The 23,314-nt window shown below is 33.1% G+C and overlaps 2 protein-coding genes and 1 non-coding gene across 4 annotated transcripts; 1 reads left to right on the top strand and 2 right to left on the bottom strand.

Annotated features, from left to right (window-relative positions):
• Positions 1-746: 746 nt before the first annotated feature.
• On the top strand, positions 747-8,210 carry LOC145598364 (PWWP domain-containing protein 5-like). Of its 2 annotated transcripts, none has more exons than XM_081654708.1 (3): positions 747-869; positions 5,089-7,459; positions 7,586-8,210. In XM_081654708.1, the coding sequence occupies exon 2, from the start codon at positions 5,128-5,130 to the stop codon at positions 7,420-7,422; it is 2,295 nt and encodes a 764-aa protein (XP_081510834.1). In that variant the 5' UTR covers positions 747-869; positions 5,089-5,127; the 3' UTR covers positions 7,423-7,459; positions 7,586-8,210. The 2 variants fall into 2 exon arrangements, with proteins under 2 accessions (XP_081510834.1, XP_081510835.1); XM_081654709.1 differs by having other exon boundaries at positions 753-869; positions 5,093-7,459.
• Positions 8,211-11,529: 3,319 nt separating this feature from the next.
• On the bottom strand, positions 11,530-11,602 carry TRNAK-CUU (transfer RNA lysine (anticodon CUU)). Its single transcript has one exon. It is a non-coding gene; the product is annotated as a tRNA-Lys (tRNA).
• A 5,305-nt stretch (positions 11,603-16,907) lies between these two features.
• Positions 16,908-21,172, bottom strand: LOC145597786 (methylsterol monooxygenase 1-1-like). The gene is made up of 5 exons (XM_081654032.1): positions 20,617-21,172; positions 19,775-20,097; positions 17,693-17,840; positions 17,563-17,595; positions 16,908-17,264 (listed from the first exon to the last, which is right to left on the bottom strand). The coding sequence occupies exons 1-5, from the start codon at positions 20,944-20,946 to the stop codon at positions 17,211-17,213; spliced, it is 888 nt and encodes a 295-aa protein (XP_081510158.1). The 5' UTR covers positions 20,947-21,172; the 3' UTR covers positions 16,908-17,210.
• Positions 21,173-23,314: the final 2,142 nt, after the last annotated feature.

Genomic DNA, 23,314 nt, shown 5'->3' on the forward strand with positions numbered 1-23,314 from the left:
GTACTAATTGAGGGGTACATGGGTAATTTCCTCATCAAACAGTAATTGGACAGCTCACCAAGAGTACTTAAATAAATGATCACGTTTTTTCAATTTATTTATAGAAATGCCACCAGATTAACAAAAATTCGTTTATCAGGCACATAAACTTGTATTTGGCGCTTCTTAAAATGCTACATCAAACAGGGCCATAAGCCCCTCTCTAATGGTGAGACTTGAGTGAGTTTTTTTGCTAAGTTTAGATACTCAACTTTAAGTCTCATTTGACAAAAAATGTGGGCCCTTATCAATATAATAATATGTTTTGTAATTTATTTAAATTTTAATTTTATTTTTTTTCTGAAAAAAACTTATAATGATTTGGTGGGCCGACATTAGTATATTTTAGAGTCTCACCATTTTACATGAGTTGCTAAATTGAGAAGTGGATTGGGTATCATAAAAAAACAACTCATTTTATAATTCCTCAGTTAACTATTATTTGCAACATATACTATAAATGAATGTTAATTATTATGTGCAACAAATGTTTTCTTTCCTTTTTAGGTAATCATTTCTCTCTCTCTCTCATCATCACATGCATCCAACTTTTTCTCTCTCCATTTTACTCTCACAATCAAATTTTGCGTAGGAGTCCGTAAACACCCCTTATGTTTAACGGAGAAAGTATTTCAATACAAAAAGTTGAGTCTCACCCTCGGAGGTGGCGTAAGAGTACATAGTAGATGGAGTTATAAAAAAAACTGATGAACATAAACCTATCTGTCCTCAGTTTCCCGCTCTCTCTCGGTTTCCCATTGTAGCGCGCTGAAAGCTCTCCATTGAGGCGACTTCTGCAATCTCTATCCTCCATTGAAGCAGCTTCTGAGGTAAGCTGTTGTTTCCTTTTGTGTTTATTGATTATCAATTTCACAATCTAGGGTTTATTGTTAATTTTATTGGCAGTATACTCAATTTAGGGTTATTCTAAACTCAATTATCATTACGAGCGATTTTGTTGCTAGAGAAGATAGTTATGTGATTTTGTTACCCTAATTTGATAATTGAATCAAATTTTCCTTAGTGTTAGGATGGAACAATGAAATTGGACCTTTTCTACCAAAAATCATGTGAATTTTTCGAGCCTAATTTGATAATTGAATCAAGTTTGGTTGCTAATTTGTTGCAGAACCTTTAATGCTAGTATGGAACTATGATATTGGACCTTATCTCACTGGGCCCGGGGCGGGCCGCCCCTCCTGCCATGGCTCAGGGACGAGCCTGGTTTTAGTTGAATTTAGTTTTGTTGGCGAATTTTTAAATAAATTTATTTTAATGGAATTAGGGGACTTGTCTTGAGTGGGTTTGGAGGAGGCATTAGGTCTTAATCTTCTAAACGACGTATTGTTCATGATTTTTTTGTAATCATGGTTGGAGAATCTTGCTTGACTTTGTAGAAGAATTTGTGTTAAATGGTTGGTTAATAAACTTATTGGTGATGTAGACATTTACTTATTGTAGTAGCTATACAAATCAGTTGTTCAATGATGCTTGTAAGTTGTAATCCGGTGAATTATGAAGCTATATTCTATTGTGAAATAGATACCCTTCAATGTTTGTTAAATATCTTTCATCGTTGTTAATAGTTGATGTTAAGCGTGGTGATGCATCTATTTCTAGGTGAACCCATTTTTGGTGAAGATATTGGTTAATTTCATGTGTTGCTCATATGGAGATTTTCTAGGTTGATTCTAATTGTGGATAAAGATTAAATTTTGCTAATATAGATGTGGAAAATGCTAGGCCAAATTGGAAGTAAGATTTCGGGTTGATTTGTTTTGGTAGAAAAGTAGAAAATTTGGGATTGTTTTGTTTATTTTGGGGTTTATGGTACGGAAACCATGGGACAACTCAAAACCCATCTTGATCAAGAAATTTGGTCCAGATTCAGTAGTTTTAATGTTTTGGTCCAGAAAAAGGTATAGAGGACAACTCAATTAATCCAAATCTCCTCTTTCTTCTTAGCTACTATTTGAAAGGAAGCTTCTAAGGAAAACATGAGCTCTACCAAATTCTTAGTCTAGGCCCTAGATTAATATGAAAAAAAGTTTGAGAATTAATTACCTAAGTGCGGAACAAGTGGAACATAAAGCAGAATAATGGATGCCAAGTTGTTTAGTCGAGACTCAAGAGTAAGTCAAGGGTAGGCCATAAGCCATTGTCAGCGGTGAAAACAAAGAAGCAGCCAATCCAGGGCCAGGTTGTGAGGTGACACAATATAACTTAGAAATTTCGAATAGTCATATGCCTATTGTTTCTTGGCCTAATTTTCAACCAACCTCTCTTTGGAGAGTTTTTGAACTGTAATTTCACCTTCTAGTGGACTATTGGTCTTTCACCTTCTCCAGTTGACTCTATTGCAGCAAAGCCGTTTCATGAGCTGGGGGCTAAGTGCATGGCTGCTTCTTTGTTTTTCTTTAAGGAACGGAAGGGGTACATTTCTACGAGAAGGTTGAAAATTTAAATTGCAGATTTGTAGTAGCCAGTTTGAGCAAAGTAATATAGTGGAAAATGGATGCATCATAGTATGAAGTTGTGTCTGGTTTTATTGTTCGTTATCACATCGGAAATGAGCAAGTGTACATTAGAGCTTGAAGTGTTAGTGTGTGACTCTAGACACCTCAGAGATAAGCTGCTCTCGCAGAATGATGCTAATAATTGTGCAATAATCATGTGCGGTTTTTTTTTAGAGCTTTGTTTTTGGCTACTTAATTTCTGTTGAAGGTTGGTGCATTGTTGTTTACAAGTGTTTTGTTTTTTTAATATCTTCCCTTTTCTAACGTGATCCTTTTTTAAACCTTTTTCAGTGCATAAGAAAATTATCGTAAACTAAGAATATAAAGTAATTTTACTGTTACCTTGGTGTCCTTAATTCCTCACTAATTTTCGGTATGCAAATTATCGCGAGTTTTGGGTAGGAGTAGAACTGGTATTGAATTAGGAATACAGCTTTTTCCTATTTTTATGTGCTGTGAATCATATGTGATCTTTCTTATTGTATGCTGTAATAACACATGCATAAGGGGCCAAGGGGGTATTGGTGAAACTTTTCTTTCCTTTCTTTATCTTTTTGGTACGTGGGCACCATGGGCGGATCTAGGGGGGGTTCATTGAACCCCCAGATTTTTGGAAAAAAATTATAAGTTTTGATTAAGAAAAAAATAATAAGGTTAAAAGAAATTTTTGTGAATTAAATAACTAAATATGTAAGTCTGGCACATTGGTAAGGGAGTGACTAATAGAGTAGTGAGGCTCCTCTAAGGATCATGGGTTCGAGACCAGTTGCTCTCATTTATTCTGTTGTTTTTTTTCCCTTTCGATTTCTTCCGTTGTTCTTCATGATGAGTTTATTTAGTGGGTTTAATCATGGCATTATACTTCCAGTTTTTTAGCTTATTACTTGTTGTTTGTTAGCCTACATATATGGCTCTTGTATTTGGTGAATTAAGCATGAAGAAATATTATTGAGTTCCTTATTCTACTTGCTTTATACTTATCTAATATTATTATTATTTTTATCCTTTAGTACGTATCAGTTTCAAAAGCCCTCTTATTCCTCTACTCCTCTTAATTCTTAAATCTTTATTTGTTTGTAAATTAGTAATAATTAGATTAATTACTGATTTGTTTAATTAGTTTTGATATATTGTTGAATACTCGAATTGTTGACAAATTGAATTTTAGAAACTTAGAATTTAAAATTTTTACTTGGTCTTTTAATTGATAATTAGAAAAAATTTCCATTGTCAAATTTGTGTTTATTGGGTACTTGGGATTTTTGTTTTATGTGTAATATTGATTTTTTGCAATAGAATTATAGATTTATCATTTATAGAAGTACTAATGTATTAGCACGCTTTCAAAGTATAAAACTTGAAAAATGCTTTTGTAGTTTTTTTTTTATTTTTATTTTAAAATTTTGTAACTGTTTAATCCATCCATTTGCAATAAAAAAATTTGAACTTATGTATTGAATATTTAATTAATATATGAGCATCGTTTGTTTTTTAAGATTCCGAACCCACGGTTCGAAATTCCTGGATACGCCAACGTGGCTTTGTTACATAGTATACTTTGGAGGCGAGGAGTTTCTATTAAGTCCTATCGTTGGCGGGCTTTGTTTCTCTTATGTATCTTTTAAGCTAGGGCTTGTTTGACATCCTTTTTTGTTTTCAGATTTTTGCTTTTTTCTTGAAACAAAAAATCAAAAACAGGAAACATGAATAAGATGTTTCCACTTTTCTATTGTCAATTTTCAAAATTATCATGAGTTTAATAAGTTTAACTAATTTTTTATTCATTATATGATATATATCATAGGATTTTGAAAAACAAGAAATCCAAAACAGAAAACGACAACGATACCAAACGAACCCCTAGTTATTGGTCTTGTTTTCTTATTTCTCTTTTTTCCCTAATGCTTTGCCATTTCAAAAGCAGAATCACGTGACTATTAAAATCCTTGAAGTTAGGATTTTTGGTCTTGTTTTCTTATTTCTCTTTTTTCCCTAATGCTTTGCTATTTCTAAAGCAGAATCACGTGACTATTTCTCTTTTTTTAACATGATCTTGAGATAAGTATTGTAATTAACCACTCCAGTACATGATTTGAAATTTCTATTGGACAACTGGCACTACCAATTGTATGATACAACCAAAGCTATTTTTTTTTTTTCATTTAGGGAGCTCCACATTTAGGTTGTATCGTAGATATTCTTCTATTATTTATAGAAACTTTTCTGTATATTAATTCCTGCTCTTAATTAGGTTGCTATGTGACAACCTACATTGAATTAGCTTTTACTTAACTGTTGAAATTGTAGAAACAGAACAAGAAAAATTTTGGGTCATTCAAACATACAACCCTCTTTGTTAGAGCTTCTGTCTATATAGGGAAATGCTTAATTGCTGATATATATATTATGTATATAACACATAATGACGTAGAGTATGTAATCTTTATCTTTATTCCTTTTTTTAATTGAATCACTTGCATATCATTACTCTTTTCTAGCATACTTATGTCTTTGTATATGTTTGTGAACCTAGGAAGGAAGTTTAGCATTGCTGCATGATTATCTTGGAAGGATGGATGCAGAAATAGATCAGACTGTGGAATTTGTAGACGTACATAATGTTTCTAATAGTGACAGCTCAGGGGTAGACTTTGGTTCTGCTCCTAGACAAGTTGGAGATAGAGAATTTGAACAACCACCTTTACTGCTCAATTCATATGTTGAAGGTGTAGGTCAGCGACTTGAATATGAATCTGGCCTTTTGGTGCCTGAGAACCTGGAATACAGACCAGCTAATGTTATTCATGTTGCTGACACAAACGCTGAGGATTTTCAGAAAGTGCAAGAACAAGCTGCCTATATTGAAGTTGAATCACCGGAGGAACAAGAAGTAAATAAGGAGTTAATTTCTAATTCGGCAAAGCCTTGGAGCAAGGAAGAAAAGAGTGCCAAAGGTGTATATCCAAAATCTGGAAGTTTGATGATGGATCACCATGTTAGCTATCAGCTACCACCTGATCATGAAGGTAACTTTGCAGTGTATGATTTGGTTTGGGGCAAGGTGAAGAGCCACCCTTGGTGGCCTGGGCAAATATTTTACCCTTCTGATTCCTCAGAAAAGGCTATGAAATATTTTAAAAAGGATTGTTATTTGGTGGCATATTTTGGAGATCGGACATTTGCATGGAATGAAGCATCAGTATTAAAGCCATTCAGAAACCATTTCTCCCAGGCAGAAAGGCAAAACAATTCAGAAGCATTCCGAAATGCTGTGAGCTGTGCTCTGGAAGAGGTTGCAAGAAGGGTGGAATTGGGGCTGGCCTGTTCTTGTGTATCTGAAGAGGCCTATGGCAAGATCAAATATCAAATGGTTGAAAACTCTGGGATAAAGGAAGAGTCGAGTAAGAGGGAAGGAGCAGATAGATCAACAGATGCAGAGTCTTTTCAACCTGATAAATTTACTGAATATGTAAGATCACTAGCACTTTTTCCAACAAGTGGTGTCGAACGGATTGAGCTTGTAATAGCAAAAACTCAGCTATTAGCTTTTAATAGACTGAGAGGTTATGTTGCTTTGTCTGATTTCCAGTATTATGAGGGGTTGGTGGAACGTGATGCTGGTACATGTCCTGGAAATCAGGGGATGTCAATTGAGAATGATCCTGTAGATTCAAAGACCAGAGTCAATGCCAAGACAGGCCCTCGTAAACGGAAACACAATTTGAAAGCTGTTGTGTACCAAAGGAGAAAGGAGAAAGGCATGACTGAATTAGTCGGTGAGACGATGTATGACCTTGATGATGAATTTGATACACCTGAGGAAGATGATATTGTTTTGGCCTCCTCTACTGCTGGTGCTAGGAGAAAATCTCCTGGATTCTTTGAAGACAATTTTGCAGCTCCTCAGAACACAAAAACTGTTTCTGTGGCCAAGATTTCACATACAGCATCTCCAAATCCGCAGCAATCCTTTAAAGTTGGTGATTGTATTCGCAGAGTTGCTAGCCAGCTGACTGGATCATCAAGAACCATCAAAGGTTGCAGCGAGAAAAGCAATGACCAGCATTTAGGAGATGTTGCTGATGAAGTTTTGGAACCTCCTAATGACACTCTGACTGAAAGCACTATGAAGCAAAGCTCTTTGGTTGAATTGCTCTCTCAGCTTCACTTATCTGCACGTGATCCCATGAAAGGATACAGCTTCTTTAATGACATTATCAGCTTTTTCTCTGAATTTAGAAAAGTAGCTGTCACAACTCAGAGGAAAAGATTGCGCAAAGGGTCTAGCAGAAAAAAGAAGCCATCTGTTCCAGTTGTTGGGTCCCCTGAGACTTTTGAATTTGATGATAGAAATGACTCCTATTGGACGGACATGGTTGTCCAAGATAGTGCTGAAGCTAAACCAGCTCGACGTAGTCGCAAGAGAAAGGATAAACAGGTTGTATCTGGTGATCATGAGAAGCCCCTTCAACGAAATCCTAGGAAGCATTCCAGGAAACAGTTACATCATAGTAATCATGTATCAACTCCTGTAGTATCAACTGAGGACGAGAAGCGGCTGGACCTGCCAACAGAGCTCAGGCTGAACTTTGGTGAGATGGGTTCTGTACCTTCAGAAGTGAATTTGAACAAAATGTTCAGGCGTTTTGGGCCTCTGAAGGAATCTGAGACAGAAATAGATGTGCAAAGTAGTCGTGCTAGAGTGGTATTTAAGAAGCGTTCAGATGCTGAAGTTGCTTATAGTAGTGCTGCAACGTATAACATTTTTGGGTCAACTCCAGTCAATTACCAGCTTAACTATACACCTTTTGCTTCTTTTACAAGTATGCCCCTTGCATTGACTAATGGAATAGAAAATACGACTTGATGTCCTGTGAGCTCCATTCCACCAGGAAGAGGTTCAGGTATGAGCTCTTACCCCCCTGGCTTCCCCACTAAAATAAAATGTTGACGTAGGAAAAAAATGTTATTTTTTATTATGTGGATTTACATTGGCAATTGATGCTTTTAACATATTGAAATTTTTGCAGTGTTTCTGGGAAGTCAGGTCCATGCAAGTTGGTGGTTGGTGCTTTGCAGACTAACTGACAATTTGAAACTGATGAACAGAAGGATTGCTGATTAAGAAGGTAACCTGGCTTTCATCTGGTTAACGGTATTACACTTCCTATTGTCTCTGCTCTTTTGTAATTTCAATGATGGGGTGGGCTTTCTTGTTTCCTTTCCGTGAAGTTCAATGCGAAAGCACATCATGACAATTCCAGCGAGGACATCGTTGCATCTAACAAATTATTTGATTTTTCGACCATTTGGGTGGTTGAATGAATGTATATAAGTGTAGAAGATAGGTAGGATCTAATCAACTCAATACAACACATTTAGTAGCTACTGCAGTGTCATTTCAAATCACTCGCTTGTTTGTCTTGCCCCCAAGAAAGCTTTTCTACGAATCTAACTGAATGTAGGTTATGTAGCGATTGTCTCAAGGGAAACTTCTTGTCTGAACAAACTGCCATCCTGGAGTACCTCAGTTTTCTACGAGGGATAAATCCTTGGTAAGTACTACTTGAGACTGTTGCAATCTCAGTTCTCTACTTTTTTGCAATCCCTTGAAATGAACTCAATAGCAATATCCCAGTGCCATCTTTGAACATACACATACCATCTTGTTATGTTGTGCATGTTGTTTTCCCTTATTTTGGCTCGTGCTATTCAAAAGACCTCTTGACATCCCTTTGTCAAACCATACATATCCCATCATTGAACTTACTTACACATACCATAGGAAATCCTCTCGTGTCACATATTCCATTTAGGTCATGCGCATGTATTGGATCATTCTATTAAATGTAAGTATTGTAGATATATATTGCACGTTATTTGCATAATTGCATCACGGTCTACTAGTTGCCTGACTAGCCATCTATTACTCGTTTCATATTGTCAATACAGCAATACTACGTAACAAGCAACTATATGATACTCTATTGTTTTGCATTACGTTTTATCATTTTGGATCTATTGGACCAATTTTCACTTTAAAAAGCAAAGCACCTAGAAATTTTCTATTAGAGAGTTTTGTTTAATACAACCCACCAAAACCCTGAGCTAATCACAATAAAGCCTAGGCTTAGACCCTTACTCATCTTGCTTTTCTCAAAATATTTTTTTTTTTTAAAAACATGGCCGATAACTCAATTAATTGGGACAATTCCCTCAAAACAATAAAAATAAACGGGACAATGGGTATAAAATAATTGGTGTAGAGGATAATTGGTAGAGAGTCATTTGTGGAACTTATGTTTGGTAAGCAATTCCATGAATTTGTGGACTCATTTGTAGAGAGTCATTTGTGTGTGGTTTATCTCAAAATGAATTTATCAAGCGTAAACTTATTTGAACTTGTGGAAACTTGTTATGGAGTATAACTTCCTTTGTGTTATTAATTGAATTTGGGTAGCCTTATTTTTTAAGCTGCCTAAAATTGCTTTGAAGTTTGAACATATTTATTTTAAAATTTATTTATCTAAACTTAATAACCCTTGTGGTCTTGTGTGGTTTTATTTTTCCTAAAATAAGTAACAATAAGGTAATTAGAACAAGATCTAAGGAAAAAAAAATATATAAAGTGATGTAAATGTGCTGAGTAATTTAATTTCAAATGGGTACTCCATTTACAACACTTGAGCAATTTAAGCTAAGCTTGTCGTATCGTCTTTAACTGGTCAACTACTAATTCAGAGGCTGTCTAACTTCTAACTAAGGTCAATTAGCCAATCCCACATGGGATTATGGCACGTTCACATGAATAAGACAGAATCCCATAGCAATAAGATTAACCATCATAAAATGAGTTTTCATTGTGAAAATAAAAGTGATGTAAATTGTTAATAAAATTTATACAAATACAAATAGACATTTCAATGAAGAGACTGCAAAAATTGCATCTTTAACTAATTATAGCAGAATATAAAATTACTCCGTAGTTTTTACATCTATTTCGTTAGATTTGTTCTGCACTTGAAAGTTGCCTAGTATCTGATTTGTTTTTTCTGTCATATGTTATACGAGTAACATCATATCACAATTCCTTTATCTCATCATGTATTCATCACCATATTAATCTAAAACACCGTCTTAGAGATCTCATTTCCTCAATTCTTTAGTACTGTGAAATATACAGACTTTCCCTTGCTCCTATTGTTAGATAAACTTTGCATCTCCTTTGTCATTAATGAATAATAACAACCCCTAACTACATCCATGCGCATACACAAACACAATCCCACAATACTTTCACGACTATGCTTGCACACACATATGCACTTCCATTGGCGCCTACACTCCTGTGTCGTCTATACCTTCTGCACCCACTTTAGTGATTGTGATACCTCCATTGTTCATATGCTCCTAGTCGCAACTTCATTACAAACCTAGCTACAATGTTGCCCAACCTCATTACAAACCTTGCTCCAATCCATGTCCTTTCCAATTGAGATCCACTTCATTTTGCTCGTGAGAAGTTTAGTTGCATAGTGATATATGCTCGTACTTTTTTCCAACAAAAAACCTAGATGAACATAATATAGTCGAACATAATATGTAAATGAACTGTGGAAGTAGTTAAATATAGATTTGTATTACAAAGACCATAATTTATTTTATTTAGGTAAGACGATTGATCCTATTAAATCTCAACCTTCACCCCCAAATACTTGTACAGAGTAGACTTAGACTTGTCAAGATTCAACCTTGTGTGTTGTGGCCTCAATTCTCAAGATTATATGGTAAATCAATCACTAATCCTTGCTTAGTACAAAGACCATAATTATCATATGGAGTTTGGTTATGCAGTAATTAGCAAGGGTAATTCGGTAATTGGGACAGTTGCAAGAGAATTTGTCTCTAGTATGGAGTAATAAGTAGAGTAGAAAAAATGTGGAAAAGGTACATAAATCCCCTATAATTGGGTCCCATGATTACCAATAAGAATGTTGCCACATGTTTGGCAATGGAAAAGAGGAAATACAACATTTGAGTGAATGACTTGTACCTGTACCTATGATAATTACTTTTTATAGAAAGCCAAAAGCTGGATGAAATAATGACCAAAAGTCATTGGGTAAAATTCGTCTTTATGAAAAGCCTTGAAAAGAAATATGGGGCCATTTAACAGGCAATTTACATTAAAGGCTGTTACTCAGTAATGCTTGATTTAATACAGCTGGCTGCTTCATTTACATTATTGTTGGACCCGTCGGATGGAAGAGTACGGATTTTTACATTTGATACCCCTCCCATTGTCCTGTACAATTAGGGTATGTTTTGATTTACTGAGCTGAATTGATAGGAGCTGAACTAAACTGAATTGAACTGAAAAGAGCTGAAATGAATTGTTTATGAGAGAAGGAAATTAGAAACTGAATTGATTAGAGCTGAACACAACTGAAATTAAGCTGAAGAGAACATTGCCTATTACGGAGTAGGAGTATACATCATTGTTGCACATATGCCCATGAGATGGCCATGCCATATAAAATGTACCGAGTATGTATTAATAATGTGTACATGCTTATGAATAAAATTAAATCACTTTTGAGTTGTTTGCTATAAACTTGTTGAACTAGATTAACGGCAAGTATATAACATAGATTAATTATCACAAAATTGAACGTAGGAAGACTTGGAATGGAACAATAGGTTGTTTCTTGGAGCGCCAAGAAATGAGAATATTATCTCATCGAAATATCAATTACTTTTCAAAAATAATTATAACGTTATAAGTTGATCATACCTAATTAGAACGGAGGCATATTACATGAGATGATGAGTATGATCAAGAAAATAGGCCGTACAATAAAATCCAGTTGCTGCTGTAGTTGGATTTCATATTGTGGGCTACAAAATATCACTCCAAATCAAGAAAAGCCCATACCATATAGCCTAGTTGCGAAAACAAAAATATAAAAATAATCGCCCACCGTGGGGCTCGAACCCACGACCACAAGGTTAAGAGCCTTGCGCTCTACCAACTGAGCTAGACGGGCTTGTTGTTCATATGCTGATTTATAAAGTTATATTCCAAAATCAATTTATAAAACAGTTTGGAAAAAGCATATTGTTAAGGGGAATAAAAAAATTCCAAGTACAGTCTTATACTGTATATAATAAAAATGTTTTCCTTTTAAAAAAATTAAAGTAAAATGTTTTTTAAACAACATCGCTTTAAAACTCCAATTAACCAATTTTTAATTTATAAACAATCCCTTCATAATCATTCAAAAAGTGGAAACTATCACAATTTATTCAAAATCATTTAATAACTACCTTAATTCAACAGCTTCTTTTAAAAAACAAAAGAAATCATATATATTATTCCATACAATACAAATGATATAATGTCCCTTCCAATTCCATGGAATCACGGATATACTCTAGTCCAAAAAAAAAAAAAAAACTCCCTCCGTTCCACAATGATGTTCCTGTTTGGAATCTTTGACTTTTTACAAATAAGAGAGAATCTTCTAAATTTCTCTTAATCTATAAGAACCAATATAATTCGTCTTAATGAGTAGATTATTTATATCTAACTTTTATAATTTTTGCTAGCGTGAAATTAAAAATATTTACAGTCAAAGATGGGTCAAAACTTACATCGATTTTCGTAAACAGGAACATCATTTTGAAACGGAGGGAGTAAAACAATAGATGGATGATTTTCTTGTGAAAACAAAAAAGGCGTAAACCAGAGTTTGAAAAATATTTTCGCTTCTTAACCATCAACAAAAATCTATACTATATATTAAAAGGCGTTTCTTTTAAAGGAACGGTGCCACGTGGCACTCTTTTTTAAAGTATGTGTAACTATGTCATAATGCCACGTCATCATCCAACGTATATGCGCAACGTAAGCTAGCCACTTCATTTAAGTGAAATAAAATATGCTTTCAACAAGATTCGAACCCATAACCTCCAATATATAGGTAATACTTTTACCATCTCAACCAACTATTATTAATGTTTCAAATTTCACATAACATTATAATATTCCTTTCATTTATTAAGTAAATTAGAAGTAATATAATTCATTCACAAGAATAAAATGTAAATACATATGATGTAAAAAAAAAGGTGACATATAAGGCAATGCTTGAACCACTACACATACTAACTACACAAATAGTCTAACGTAATTGTTAAATTAAAGCAAGAAATACACAAATTAGCAACCCGAGGCATCGCCCGGGATACACACTAGTTATTCATTGAAAAGGTTGACATAGGAAGGATTTGTGAGAGCACTTTAAATGGGCGAGGTACTGACATAAGATGGACCAGCCCGAGTTGGGCCTGCGATGCACAAATTCTTGGCTGCATTCTAATGCATCCAAGATAGCTGCATCAAGGCAAAACGCAGCCTCCACTGAATGAAACACAAACTTAATTCATCTTCTTTTTCAAGTTTCATCTTTTATGATTCTCTTTCTTCACTTTCATAATAATAATTTTGATCTCAATTTTCTCTCTCCTCTCTCCCATCTTCCATTCGAAATTCTCTCTCTCCTCTTTCTTCTCTTTCATTTGACATTTTCTCTCTCCTCTGTTATATGCAACACTATGGATTTGGTTGTTAATCTTAATGAGATCATCAATGAAGGTTAGTTTTTGTGTTGTTTACAATTAGTTTAATTAAGTTAGACTTTTAATGAGTTTAAATTGTTTTTGAATTTATAATTTGATGAGTTTCAATATACTCTTGATAAATTGGTTTTTGATTTTATGATTTAATTTTTATTCTTGGTATTCTGATTTTGATGTGAATAGTAATTGAATTGCTTTTTTTTTTTTTTTGAAAATAATTAAATTCTTGGTATTCTTTCTCTCTCTTTTGTTGGTGGTTAATAGATTCTCAATCATGTTACAAATCAATAACTATTTTCTCTATGGAAAATTAATAATTATTATTGTTTTTGAAGAAAAAATCAATAATTATTTTCTCTATGATGAATCAAGATTAATTTGATTATATTCAACTTTTTTGGAGTTAGAATAATTACGATCGAACTTGAGTATAATTTCTGTAAAAAAAAATGAACACGTAGTAATTTAAAAATGAACATCTAGTAGAAAATGAACTTTTAGTACATTGAAAATGAACATTTAGTACATAAAAATTGAACATATTTCAACAATTTATTATATCTTTATTTTTTTCGTTAATAATTATATACAAGAATCTGAACCTATATGAAAATCATGTTCATTTTTAATATCCTAAATGTTCATAACTTTTTTTTACATTTTCATTTTTGTACATTTTTATTTCTTAATACTAATTGTTCATTTTTTAAAGTGTATATATTTTTATGAAATGTTCATTTCATTAGGTTGAAAGTTGAATTATTTGAACATTTAGTGTTGAAACTACGAACACGAACAATTTACATATTTATTATGAACATATATGTTTCGTTACTTTTTATTACGAACATATCTGTTATTGATTATGAACGCGAATGACATATAGAGTGATAATTTATATTTTTAACTATTATATTAGTGATTATATATTATGAACATTCTAAACAATATTTTGAACATATAATGTGATGATTATGAACATATATTGTGATGATTATGATTGAAAATTCTGATTATTTGTTGTTATTTGTTATATTTTAGTGAGTACAGATCAACTGTATTCGTGGAAGGCAAAGAATCTGAATTAGTGAAGAAACAAGTAAGAAGTGATGAAGAAGCATATGAATTATTATGAACATATGTTGTGATAATTATGAAAATTCTGATTATTTGGTATATTTTAGTGAGTACAGATTAATTGTATTTGTAAAAGACAAAGACTCTGAATTAGTGAAGAAACAAGTAAGAAGTGATGAAGAATTATATGATATGTACAATGAATTTGCCTTTAAGTTGGAGAATTTCCGATGTATATGATCCCAATTTTATGTTTGTATGATAAAGGTTCATTTCTAACATACTAAATGTTCATTTTTTTTTGACATGTTCACTTTTTATTACAGAATGTTCATAATTTTACGTGTTTATTTTTATTACTAAATATTTTTTTTTTGTGTGTTCATTTTTCTAAATAAATGTTCATTTTAAGGTCGTGGTCTAGCAATTTTATGATTATATGATAATTAGATTCATTTTTAATAAATGATCATTTCCTTATAACATGTTCACCTTTTAGTATTAAATGTTTATTTTTTTAACGTGTTCATTTTTTGTTATTAAAAGTTTATTTTTTTTTCATGTTCATATTTTTTAACTAAATGTTCATTTTTTATTTGGGCCGCGCATTTTGGGCCTCACTTGTTGTAGCTATCTTGGCTGCACTAGGGTCCAGCCAAGACCAATTGCCTGCGATGTAGTACAAGGTTGACAAGTTAATGGGCCTGCATTGATGGTTGGACTATGACAGGACCATTTTACCCCTTTTTTTTCTCTGTTTTTTTAGGAAAGGCCCAGTTTTTCTCTAACATGTAAAAAATTGAAAGTTGATGGTTGGACTATGAGAGGCCCATTAAGGATACAAAATTGTAGAACAACTTGGTGGTATGACCATAACTTTGGTGGTAATGAAATGAAAGATTTGCCTTTTTTCATGTAAACAATGCTCTTTTCATCACTATAAATAGACAAATTGTCACAATTACCCATAGTTGAAGATTGCTTATGATATCACAAAATGTCTCTTATGAAGTTATGATGGTTGATTTTATGGTAATTTCTCTCCACCAATCTTTTAAGGGGCAGTTCTCTCTAATATTGTTGGAAATGAACTTCTAAACATTACTCATTTCAAAGATGTGAAATTTTTTTTGCCCCATCTTAAGTTATACCATGCAACTCATGTGTTGTGTCAAGTGCCTCATGCTCAAGCGGGTCATGCTTTGAACGGAACAAGTCGCGTTGGGATCGTGTCGATCTTTCAATCGAAGCCCATGCACGACCAACATCAAGCTAGCTTGTGTCCAGTTCATGTAAAATTTTGAAATCTCTAAGCACAGCCGGGCTTATGACAGGCTCGTGCCTAATTGGACCATTTTAAGCCATATCTAACCGACCCACGTGTCTTCCCGGCCCATTCCATCTCTAGAAAGTACTCCACAATAGAGACAACGAAAGATATTGAGATTAGTAGGACTAGGAAATAGGAATGGACTATGGAGTAGGGACCAAAGTGTTCTAATCCGTATTTCTTAGAGCCTATGTTGTGTGGGTAGTATTTGGCCAAAAATCTTCAATTCGTGAAGTTGCATTCTCTATTTGACTAGTGTGCTGCAATAGAACAACATATTCATTGAGGTGAAGGTTTGAGAAGTTCACGTACTTTTGAATTTTGGACCGATCTCCCAAAGTTGTCCTCTCATTTTTCCTTCAAAATTGGATCTTGGAAGTAGTAAACCACAATATTTTAAAATTGGAATTTTGAAGTAGTGATCCACAATAACCTAATTGTTAGCATAGGCTATATTTTGTTCAACTTTTTTTTTTTTTCCTAATATAATATAGATGTACCTGTCTGATTTGATTTAACTTTAAGCCTTGTATATACACGCTAATTTATTAAAAATAAATCATACGGAGTACAACATATAAAGTCTTATTATATTTGTATTAATAAGTATTTTCCAAATATGTAATATTCAAAAAAAAAAAAAATCACGAAATTTAAAATATTAATTGATACTACCTCCGTTTTTATTTAGTTGACACATTTTGACTTTAGCACTATTCACACACCTCCCTTTGACCGTGTTTTGTGCTTTATACGTAATGAAAAATATAGTCATGTGGGAATTTGTTAGATTCGTCACATTATATACTTTCAAAATATCAACTTTTCATAATTTTTGTTTATCGATAATTAAAGATATTAATGATTGAATACGTGCATTGGCAAACGTGACTAAAGAAACGTGTCAACTAAAAAGAAACGGAGGAAGTATAAGTTGCACATAAAACGGTAAAAAATAATATCAACTTTTTTTTTTTTTTGTTTTTTTTTTGTGGTTTGATAAGAAATACAAAGGAATAAACTCACTAAGGTGCTCAAATTAGGTGAAACTAAACATAGCATTATTCTGCTATTCTATTTGCTTAACGACCACATGTATCTGAAAGCAAAATTTTGAAATGATTTCACAAAAATTCAAAATTTTGAAATGATTTCACAAATTTTTTTTTTTACAAAAAACCTTAATTACTCTTTACTCACTTAAATTTTAAAAAAATTCAATGGTAATGCTTGGTATATAATGAGGAATAATGTTATTGAATTTTACGCATTAAAAACTTGTAATTGTAGTATTCACACACAAATGGTTTCCCTAGATAGACACAGAAGGCCATAAACACATCATAAATATCAACCCATTATGGGACATTAAAACATAACTACATACCAAAAAGTAAGTATAATATAACTACATACTCTAACAAGTAACAACCCTCCCCCAAAGAAAAAGAAATAGAAAAAGAAAAAAAAAAAAAAAAGGAAAGGAAGGGGCAACAGCTGACTACACTACATAGGGGAACAGTTGAACAATCAGCTCAGCGTATCTACCTTAAAACTATAGCTGAGAATCCACCCACAAAGAGAAACTAAGCATGCCGCGGAAATTCCTAATCATATTTAAGCGCATTTTGTTGGCCATTGCTGTTTGATTCTTCTTTCAACTGCATGGAAAATAATTCACCAAGATTATTTTAGAGATCAGAGACACTTTAGTGTGAAGGTAGCAGCATCAGCATCTACAAACTGATCTGTAGTGCGACTGAAAAACTATCGGCTAAGTAAAATATAAAATTGCAATAAAAGTACATAATTAGACCTTAACTGTTGTTTATGAGTACAATTCTAGACAGATCAAGGTTGATTATTGGCCAACCTAATATTAATCTAATTTTAGATACCATTATCAACATAGATAAGTAGCAAATATCAAGCACATAAGACATTAAGTCAAATGTGTACCTTTGCAAGGACCTTCTTCTGGTAACGAAAGCCCTGTAAGACAACGGATAGAAAGGAATAAGCAGTGAGTATAATATTTAAGATCATTTGACAAGAAAGCTAATAATCACTGGAAACAGAATGTAATCACCTTATCAGTCCCATAGATGTAATCACAGTAGGTGAAGACTGAAGCAAAGTTGCTTTGGCTTTGTCCTCCAACGTAATGATGGTAATCATGGTACTCAGCACCACCATAAAAAGGAATATACTTGGTGGGGCTCCAAGGAAAATCATATCTGCAAGTAAACAGTTAATCGAATTCATATCAAGATAAGCAACAATGAAGAGTTAGCCAGAATTTCCGACAAAAAGCTCAAAATGAACCCATAAACGATGGTGGAGTTACATGATGGCAAGTAGGAATAATAAAAACCTTCCAAAGGTGAGACACTAAAGCAGCTCGATTAGGAAGTATGCATCATTTATACAAATCTTATGTCTCATCTCTCACTTAATTGGCACTAGAAATCTTAAATCATTTCATTTATAAAAGCTTATGCCTTGGAAGAGGAAATCCACATTGAGAAACAATTAGTAGTCACTAAACAGAGATTAACATAAAATCTTATTATTGTTAAGTCTATACTCTCTATGCAAAAAAAAAGCAGTATGTTTGTCGTATGGCGGGATACAGGAGAAATTATGCACTTAAATGTCAGGATTCTCCAAATCTCCAATACCCCCATCATGACAAAAATTTAATTGAACAGCCAAAAGCTAATAACATGTGAAATGATCCAAAATATGTCTTAATGCACAAAATAAAGTCAAAGCAAATAGAAAAAAGGTATTTAAATGTACCACACTTTTACAATTAAAAGCTAATCAAGCATATCCACAGCACAAACCCCGCTGCAAATATCATTATTTGACACCAAACAGTCAAAACAAAGAAAGCCAGTTCAGGATTATGCCCAATCAGATTAGGAGGAGGTTCAAAATCTTTCTGCAGGAACCTAATAGAAAATTACATATACCATTTCCCACAAAAAATTAAACTCTACAGGACTCTAGGGGTATGGTGAAAATAGAGCTAATTGCAATCTAGCCCTAAGATCAGGAACTCATCAAAGGTCACAATTCCATCCCTCCTGTTCGTGATGACTAACCCCTGATATTAACTGTCCAAAAACTTCAGAACCCAACACACAATAAGTGTATCTGAGTTTAATTTTTTTCATCTATCAGAATTAAGATCCAGTTGAAGATGAAAAAGTGTTGAAAATTCTATGTAGGTTTGTCTGAATAATTTCATCCTTTCCTACATAACCTTTCTATAATTACATTACTAAGAGCTCAACAGTTCATACACACAAAACACGTGACAGTGTAGCAATTTGGCTTGCATAGGCAGCAATGCATGACATACTTAATCACATCGCTTAGCCTTCCATTTACATTATACGAGGAAACTAACTAAACAACCATTCAGCAGCAGGCAAAAATTAGAATCACCAAATTAATTCATAAACCAAGGACAAGAGTAAACTGTGCATTATTTTTAAATCTCAAGAAAGAAATAAAACTAGCCATACAAAATTGGACTAAATTTGGCCTGTTAAATGCTGGAAATCAATAATGCTAACAGCTAAAGGATAACGATTACTTTTGTGATGATTCTGTCATGGCACAACATGCAAAAACTAACATTTCAAACATATGCTTATCAAGGATTGACTATAGGAATATGCAATTGAAGACATGAAAGCCATACATTTTGCTAGAATACTTAATACTGACAGACCATGTCAATACAGATATATTATATTACAATGTCAACTTCTACTTTGAGGCCAGAAGAGAACAGTAAGCTACAAAAATCTAATGCTAATACCCACATCTCATTATTAAGTCAATGATTAAAGCTAAAGCACTAATTTCACAGTTCATCAACAGATACAGTTAAGGAAGCAATGTGAAATTCAAAAAGTGTACAATGAGTCAAAGAAAGATCAGGCTTGTGATTGTATTCACAGTGGATAAGAAGCATGATGCTAATAAAGATCCATTAAAATCAAATCACTTTCTTGATAGTCTACTTAGAACATGAAATAAAAGAGGCGTAAAAGGTGATAATTAACTGTTTTTTCATCATTATGTTAATATGATTATATGAATGACAATCGCATAAACGAAAAAAGCAAGAGAGGAGGGCCATAAGCATGCGTACCCACTGTGGGTTTCAATCGCCTCAATCTGTCTCAATGCAATCCAAGACCAAAACGTAATCATGTGGCCTGGAACCATTGCAGGGCCGAGAAACGATGGAATCCCAAGGATCAAAATCTCAGCCCAATGCGCATATGGGGCTGCAAAACCAATCGGCGCAGTGTACTCATGGTGCACCTTGTGAATCTTCTCGTACCCCCATTTGCAATGTAAAAATCTATGCACCCAATAGTTTGTGTAGTCCTCAACTATGAAATATACAGCTAATTGGATCAACATCTCCCATCCTGATGGCAATGGCAGTCCCGTTCTTATCCCAATAAACTGTCACATTTCATAATCAATCATTTCAGTTCCACTAATCATTATCAATTTGAAACCACTCAATACAAAAATATTCACTATATCATATGCTAATTTTAGCATTTTTTTTCAAAAAAATGTTTTGTCCAATTATAATTATTCCTCCTCTAATTGCACAAAAATATGATCATTATTCTCCAATTCTCCACCAAATGCAGTAAACATCAACCTTGTCAACAACATCAATCCCCAAATCTAATGAACATACATATCAAATTCACATTATCAAACACAAAAACTCATCAAATCTAAAACAAAAATTACTTAAAAAACATCCTAATTAACTCAAATACTTAATCAATAACACAAACATAATCATCAAAAATTCAATAAAACAGTTTAAATAAAGCATGATAAGAATCATCAACATGCACCCACCAAAAAAGGGCAAAATTACAAGAACTTTTCCACGAAATCATCAAAAACACAAAAACCCACTTCAGATTAAACAAAACCCAGAAAGAAAATCACAAAAATCACCTGAACAGAAGGGTAGGAAACGAGTTGAAGAGGACCCACAACAAAGAAGAACATCTTCATAACAGTCTTATAACAAGCAATGATCTCAGAAAACGATAATCTGACTTTAGGCTGGATTTTGTAACGCTCGACATTGGCAGCGCGAAGAAGCTCGGCAACAACAAGAGGGATTGGGATGAGAGAGAAAATCACAAAAAGAAAGAGAATGTTGTGACAGTACAAAAAATAATCCGATTTATTAGCAGAGTAATTGAACCAAAGAGTTTCTGGGAATGTTAGTGTTCGATTTAAAGCAGCTTCGGCTTCTCCGATTGTAGAGTATGGCAACATTGTATGTAGAATTTCCCAGAAAAGCAGAGTATGAATGAATTGGATGAATGTGTTATTTTTGGGAGTTTTTGATTTTTGATTTTTGGGTTTGTTTTATGTGTTTGATTAGTTTTTTGGATTTGTTTTGTTTAGGGAAGGTGTTTTTGTATGGTGTGCTGGACTGGGCTGGCAAAAGGAGAAGAAGTGATTGTTATTTAAAGGGAAGGGGGTGTTTACTGTTTGGGTTGGAATATTATTTAATTTGTTATGGTGGCAAAAGTACAAAGAAGTGAGTGAGAGCTTGTCTTTCTTAAATCGAATTCGCTACTTGAGGTTGACGGGTTGCTATAAGCATTAAATATACTTTTTCTGTTTTTAATTGTAGTAGATGTTTTAATTTAAACGCATTATTTTTTCTTTTAAGGTCTGTTTTGATTTACTAAACTAAATTGGGTTGAATTGAACTGAATTGAGCTGCAATGAATTGTTTAGGAGAGAAGAAAATTAGAAACTAAAACTCGGTCCACATTAATATTACCGTGGACCGAGTAAAATCACGTGACTTATCACAGATTTTTTTTTGGAAGCTTCCTTCTAATTTCCTCTCTCCGACAGATTATTTTCTCTCTCTTCTTTCTTTTTTTTTTTTCCTCTCTCCTCCTTTTATGTTCTATGTATTAGACTTCAACAATGGTGAAGGTGAGAGAAGGAAGTTCATTAAAATCAACAATGGTGAAGGCGAGACATGGAATTTCATCATCAAATTGGAGTAAACGAAGAGGATAACGATAATCAATCGGGCAGCCTTGCAAAGGTATTTAATTAGGTTTTCGATTAATTAGTTCAATTTTTTGTGTAAATCGTCTGATTTAGTTTAATTTAACTATAGATTTTCAATTTTAGTGTTTAAATTTCATTTTCAAGAAGTATTTTAGTATTTGATTTGATTTTTAGGGTTTAGTTTTTATTAGCTTAATTCTACTATTTTTTTTTTTTTTTTAATTTTTAGTTTTGGTTTTCTCTCCTGAATTTTCGTAGTTTTAGTGTATTGATTTCAGTCGAAAAACATTAGAAATTGCAGAATGTGTGCTTATGCGTGCAATATAAGAAAACAATTACTGGACCAAATATGAATATGATTATAAGATATCAATTGTGATTATATCAATATGAATATGATTCTAAGATATCAATTGTGATTATATCAATATAATTATGATTATAAGATATCAATTGTGATTATATCAATATGAATATGATTATAAGATATCAATTGTGATTATATCAATATAAAAGTGACTATATCAATATAGATATGATAATAAGATATCAATTGTGATTATATCAATATAAAAGTGACATAGGGCCTGTTCACGTTTGAGCTGAACTAAATTAAACTAAACTGATTGGAGCTAAACTGAACTTATTGGAGCTGAACTGAACTGAACTGAAGTGATTAGAGCTGAAATGAATATTTTATGAGAGAAGGAAATTAGTAGCTGAACTGAACTGAACTGATTGGAGCTGAACTAAACTGAACAAATTGGAGCTAAATTGAACTGAACTAAAATTAAGCTGAAGTGAACAGGCCCTATATCAATATAGATATGATTATAAGATATCAATTGTGATTATATCACATCTTTCATTAATTATTTTGTATGTTTCATTTTCGAAACCAATCATGATATTGATTGGAAGGAGAGATAAAAAAAATTTGGGCTCTGATGATGAATTGTTAATGGCGTCGATGCTGAAGATGTATGGAAAAGAGATCAGTGTTTTTTCTTTTGTTTGGGGTTTTACGAGTTTAAGGGTTAGTGGGCTGGGCTGAAGATTTTCAGTGTCTTTTGTTTGGTGGTTTGGGCACGTGAGACTTTGGGTTCACCCAAGATGAATTGAATTTTAAAAGTCGAGATATTAAAAAATTTATATGAAATGTCCAATAACTTATTTATATCCATCTCACTGTGAGTTTGGACTCATACAATACTTTTTCATCAACCAATATTTATCGATGCTTAATTAGCAATTTCTCATTGTTCATGTTACCTTATTCATACACTTTTCTTTATCACTTTTTCCATGATTAATATGTAAATAATTTATCCGATATAAAAAAAAGGTAAAGAAATTATCATTTTGGATTCGATTAATTTCGTTTTAGTATATAATTTTAAATTTTCATTTATTTATTTTCATATACTCTAAGAGATTAATGATTAATTACATAAAGGTCAAAGTTGTAAATCAGAAAGTTTTATATATAAGCGAGTTAAGTAAATATTATGGAGAAGTACTCCTATATAATTGTGGTGGTAGTGCCTTAGTGAGTATGGCAAAGTGAGAGTGGGACCAAAGCTCCCAAAAGCAAAATATGTGGACCCTA

The sequence above is a fragment of the Chenopodium album genome, chromosome 20, assembly GCF_948465745.1.
Source record: "Chenopodium album chromosome 20, dcCheAlbu1.1, whole genome shotgun sequence".
Lineage (NCBI taxonomy): Eukaryota > Viridiplantae > Streptophyta > Magnoliopsida > Caryophyllales > Amaranthaceae > Chenopodium > Chenopodium album.

Bases quoted from the DNA above. Each gene is read 5' to 3' on its own strand.
- LOC145598364 (XM_081654708.1), top strand. From the start codon at position 5,128: ATGGATGCAGAAATAGATCAGACTGTGGAATTTGTAGACGTACATAAT.
- LOC145597786 (XM_081654032.1), bottom strand. From the start codon at position 20,946: ATGTTGCCATACTCTACAATCGGAGAAGCCGAAGCTGCTTTAAATCGA. The intron at 17,841-19,774 runs GTACGCATGCTT...GTTTACTTGCAG, and splicing joins GCGATTGAAACCCACAGTGG to ATATGATTTTCCTTGGAGCC. The intron at 17,596-17,692 runs GTGATTACATTC...GTTGTCTTACAG, and splicing joins ACATCTATGGGACTGATAAG to GGCTTTCGTTACCAGAAGAA.